This window comes from Chanos chanos, chromosome 15, assembly GCF_902362185.1.
Source record: "Chanos chanos chromosome 15, fChaCha1.1, whole genome shotgun sequence".
In the NCBI taxonomy this organism is placed as follows: domain Eukaryota; kingdom Metazoa; phylum Chordata; class Actinopteri; order Gonorynchiformes; family Chanidae; genus Chanos; species Chanos chanos.
This window is the reverse complement of record NC_044509.1, coordinates 15,734,866-15,739,865: the sequence shown is the minus strand read 5'-3', so window position 1 is coordinate 15,739,865 and position 5,000 is coordinate 15,734,866. Positions and strand designations below refer to the sequence as shown.

At 42.7% G+C, this 5,000-nt stretch overlaps 1 protein-coding gene across 1 annotated transcript in view; it reads right to left on the bottom strand.

The window, feature by feature from the left end:
- The window catches only part of gabrr3a (gamma-aminobutyric acid type A receptor subunit rho3a), an 11,362-nt gene that overhangs the window by 3,783 nt on the left and 2,579 nt on the right, over positions 1–5,000 (bottom strand). The window contains exons 3-5 of the mRNA XM_030792553.1: positions 2,927–2,994; positions 2,408–2,631; positions 554–636 (exon numbers count right to left, since the gene is read on the bottom strand). Coding sequence (XP_030648413.1) covers positions 554–636; positions 2,408–2,631; positions 2,927–2,994 — 375 coding nt within the window. The remainder of the gene's footprint in view (positions 1–553; positions 637–2,407; positions 2,632–2,926; positions 2,995–5,000) is intronic.

The following is a 5,000-nucleotide window of genomic DNA, read 5'->3' as shown; positions in this document are numbered from 1 at the left end:
TTTTAAATCCCTGCTCTCAACTTAAGACAGCCTGGAGTACAAACTACAGATATTGTTTTGGCAAATGGACTTTGGGTGGCTTTTAAATCTCTAGCAAATCCCATGTTGAACAGATATGCGATGTGGACAGTGACCCAGTTGAGCTCGTGTGGGATTTCTATCTTTTTATTTACCGCGGTCCTTCCATTTGGTTCCCACTCACCACAGAACTGTTTAGTCAAATGCTTTTTGTTATCTTGTGGTGGTGAGTCATTCCAAACAGAATATGACATTGCAATGACCCTCAGCCATTTACTCACGTACTAGATGGGATTTTTTTCTTTTCTTTTTTTTTCTTTTTAGTAAAATAGAGTTGTTTGTACAACTCTATTTTTTTCCTTTTTTTTAATAATCATTCCTCTGCGTACATCTATAAATGGGACTATAAAACAATATTAAATATTGATGTCACATTGTGTCAAAATTTGGAACTCAGACAGCGTTTGGGAAAAATAATCCAAGATGGTGTTCTCACACGGTGGCTTTTTTTTTGGATTCCTGGATTCATACTCACAGCTCTCCAGCTCCAGAGAACAGTTCTGTGTGTCCAGTGGAAAGCTGCTGAAGTCCATGGAGCAGAGAGCGGTCACCGTGACTCTGAAACAGAACACAAGGTCAGTGATCTTCACGCAGAGAGCGGTCACTGTGACTCTGAAACAGAACACACGGTCAGTGATCTTCACGCAGAGAGTGGTCACCGTGACTCTGAAACAGAACACACGGTCAGTGATCTTCACACAGAGAGTGGTCACCGTGACTCTGAAACAGAACACACGGTCAGTGATCTTCACGCAGAGAGCGGTCACTGTGATTCTGAAACAGAACACACGATCAGTGATCTTCACGCAGAGAGCGGTCACCGTGATTCTGAAACAGAACACAAGGTCAGTGATCTTCACGCAGAGAGCGGTCACTGTGATTCTGAAACAGAACACACGGTCAGTGATCTTCACGCAGAGAGCGGTCACCGTGATTCTGAAACAGAGCACACGGTCAGTGATCTTCACAAGGGAAACACACTCGTCCCTCCACTGATGGCCACAGACAGGTCTTCTTTCACGAGACCGTGTGTATTTCTCCAGTTGACACGTCCATTAGCTGGAGAGAAGAGGGTATAGCTTATTTAACCAGACCGAGGCAAATAATTATCATACTAATGGAGCTGTGGAAAGATTAAGTTCAAAGAAAGAAGGAACAAAAAGAAAGAGGGACAGAGAGAAAGAGGAAAATGAAAATAAAGATGAATGAAAATTAAAAGTTTTCAGTAAGAGCGTTTATACATTTTTTTTAAATAATGAGGACTTTTAATGGCAACAATCTATAAGTGTGAGTGGATGAATGAATGAATGAATGAATGAACACAAACTCCAACTGCAATACATTTCAAGATTAAGGAGACCTCCATGTAGCTAAGGGGACTGCCGAGATATGACAGTTTGTACACAACGAAGCAGTTTTTTCACTGTACACACCTGCCCTGGACACAATGGCCCTGAACACACCCACGTGTTCACGTGAACACCTGCAGAGTTTGAATCAAACGCTTTTGTATGGTAAGAAGCGTTCTTATCAAGAGAGAAATATGTCAAACTGAAAGGCCTGCCACACCCATATTTGTACAAGAAGGTCACAACACTTTTTTTTATTTAGCCATAAACAGATCCTTTAGCTTCTGTCCAATTTGCCAAAGAAATGTCCTTGTGAGTATGTTGCTTTGTTTTCAAGGAAAGGATGACCAACCTTGAGAACTGAACAAATGCAAGCGCTCTATTCTGGCCCAAGCTTTCGAGCTCGGGGGAACCAGCATTGATCTCATATCAAACCTGCCACACAGACACAGTCCAGAGACATTAGCATAGACTCCTACATTAGCCTGAGGTTCTAGCACAGCCATCATGCAGGTTCAAGACACATCATGGCATAGCATAAAGTATGAGGAGGACAGCGGTGTCATCGAGAGGAGGTGAGCAGGAGGGTGAGGGTGTTAGTCAGGTAAAACTGTCTGTTAGTCACTCATTGAATGCTTGTCCGCAGATGCTCCTCTTGAATGTTGCAGAATAAACATTGTCCCTACTACCCTTGAGACTAAAAATAGGTAAGGTTGGGCATGCTTGAAAATAAATTGAAACTGCAATTATGGTTTTTTTTTTCCTCTGCAGACTGATGTAAAGATTGGTGGACTGCTCGTAAAGTGCCTCCCCAGTTCCAGTCCCACAGTGTGGCACATTTTAGATCACTGGCCTAATGTACCTGATCCATTTCATCAGGTGATTACTGAACCTTCGGTTATCTGAATCAGGTGTGTTAGAGCAAAGAGAGCAGGATTAGGAACCACCGTGAGATGAGGTTACAGAAAATCTCACATTACCTGACACTGTAGAGAATATTTCCATCGGGATAGACCCTCAGCATGATGTTCTCCATGGTCGTGTCGTGGATGAAAGAGCGCTTCGAGTGGACGAAGAAAACGTCGGGCACCCAGATCTTCTTCACCAGACGGGCGTCGAAAGTCCGGCTCTTGTTATTGCTGGAGGGGAACGCTAGCCGGTCGTCTTGCCAGTAGTGACGGAGGTACAAGGTCATGGTGAAGTCCTGTTCAAACAAAAGCACGGCTGGTCTAACGAAAGCTGTTTCATCTCAATAAAGATCTTTACAGCCTTTCCCTGAGATGCTTCGAATGAAATGAGAAACATTTGGGTGAAATGATTTTACTGTATTCAACGACAAAGTTGCTAATTTCCACCCAGGCTATACACAGGACTAAATGGAATCAATACCAGTCCTTTTGGAGGCTGACTACTCGCCACATGTATTGTCAGTCAAAAGTCCAGTGGTAAGAATGGGTCAAGATAATGAGCTCTAACATGAGAGGCAAAGCAGGACGTACCATGTTGACCTCGGAGATGCTGTCAATGCTCTCCACCTGTACATCAATGCCCACTGGAATGGCTGAGCCTTGGGGAGGTAAAAAAAAAAAGGCGAAATCATTGATGAGAGAACATTAACTGTTAGAAGACCCTGAGTGCAGCTATACATCATCGCCACTTAGAGATCTGCTTCAGTTTCTCAAACACCACCTTCTGGGAATTGGTGCCATCTTTTAAATCTCATTTTGTGAAGCCAGGACGAGGGGGACAGGGGTGTTATGATTTATGGAGACAACAGGGTTTGTGAGGACAGAGATGTTGTTGTTTGTGCGGACAGAGGTACCGTGGTTTGTGAGGACTGGAGGGCATGTTTGGGAGGACGGGGTCCGTGGTTTGTGAGGACGTGGTTTGGAAATACACTTGGGCAGGATGTTCTCTGAATAATCCCTCTCTCATAATTTCTCCTTTGCGTGTTTCCTCTCCATTGCCGTCTCATCACAGACGTCTCTCCTTTTGCTCTCTGCATAAACACAGCTGGAGTTACACAGTCCATCTACATACCAGATGTGCACGCACACCATCCTATTGTTTGTTTTTCTCTTTTTATTTCGCCTCACAAGACTACGCCACGGCGGTCTGCCTGACTCCCGAAGAGTTTGGACTTTTTAGTCAGAAATTGGCACGCTTCGTGCAAACACTCGCATCACGGTTGACTTGCTTCTCATCACAATGCCCGTGACAGGGTCTTACTGTGCACTCACTGACTGATCTTTTACCTTCGGCGAAAGGCCGAGAGCTTTCTGAGAATGGCCCAGTTTTAATAATAATGCCCACCTGACTGTATTCTGGTCAAAGGTCCGGAGCCACGGCACCACCACTGATCTCAAATCACCCTACCGATGCAGGGATTAACCTCTCACAGGCACGTGCACGCACACACACACACACACACACACACACACACACACACACACACACACAGAGTCATGATTACATGCTGGTTTACACAGACACACGACCAATCTGTGTAGACATTCATTGAATGTTAAGATTAACACCCTGTTCTTGTTCTGAATTCAGTGCACTGTTAAGTAAGGCTTACTACATGACAACACAAAAATAACCAGTACAGGAACAAAAAATAAAACAATAATAAAAAAAAAAAAACAGTAATTTTGCAGTCTGAATCAGCTGACATCATTGTTTCAAATATTATCCTGCATTCAGAGGCCTGTACACAGCTGGCCCAGTAAGATTTTAGCATTATTCTTCAGAGTGTGCTTTGAGAGATAGAAATATAATCCAGATTACAGTACATAAAATACGCACTCACAGCTGTGCCCCTTAGTGCCCATTGTCTGGCTGGTTGGCACCGATGACTAAGTAAATAAATAAATAAATAAATAGCCAAAACTGGGTCAGCATGGGTTTTTTAGAAGTGCCGATTTGAAAGCTTGACGTGACACTCTAACCTACATTTCTCATTTATTCCAATTCCAAAGAGAGAGAAAACAGAGAGAGAGAGAGAGAGAGAGTTCAAAGCAATGCCTCCAAAAACATTCACTCGGACTCTGGCTAGGAAAGGTTGGTTGTATATCATTTTACGGAATGCTTTGAAGTCTCATACATATATATATGTATGTATGTACTGTATATATGTATATATATATATATATATAGAGAGAGAAAGAGAGAGAGAGAGAGATAGATACGTGTGTGTGTGTGTGTGTGTGTGTGTGTGTGTGTGTGTGTGTGTGTATATATTAGTGCGTGTGTGTGTGTGTGTGTGTGTATATATATATATATATTAGTATATATGTGTGTGTTGGCGTGTGTGTGTACATATATAGTCTCATATTCGACAATGAGGGGCATGAAGTTCCCTCAGAATCATTTCTCCTCTTGCATAGACCATCTTGGTTCTAAAATCATGGCCTCTGAGCCTGTCAGACTGTAGTATATTTCACACCCTGTTTTCTTATCTTTCTTTTTTTACCTGTTTTTCTTTTCTTTTTTTTTTTTTCTTTTTTATCCTCAGCCTCTGTCACGTCTCTGCCCCTCGCCCTGGTTTAAATATAGTCAAAGTAATTACAT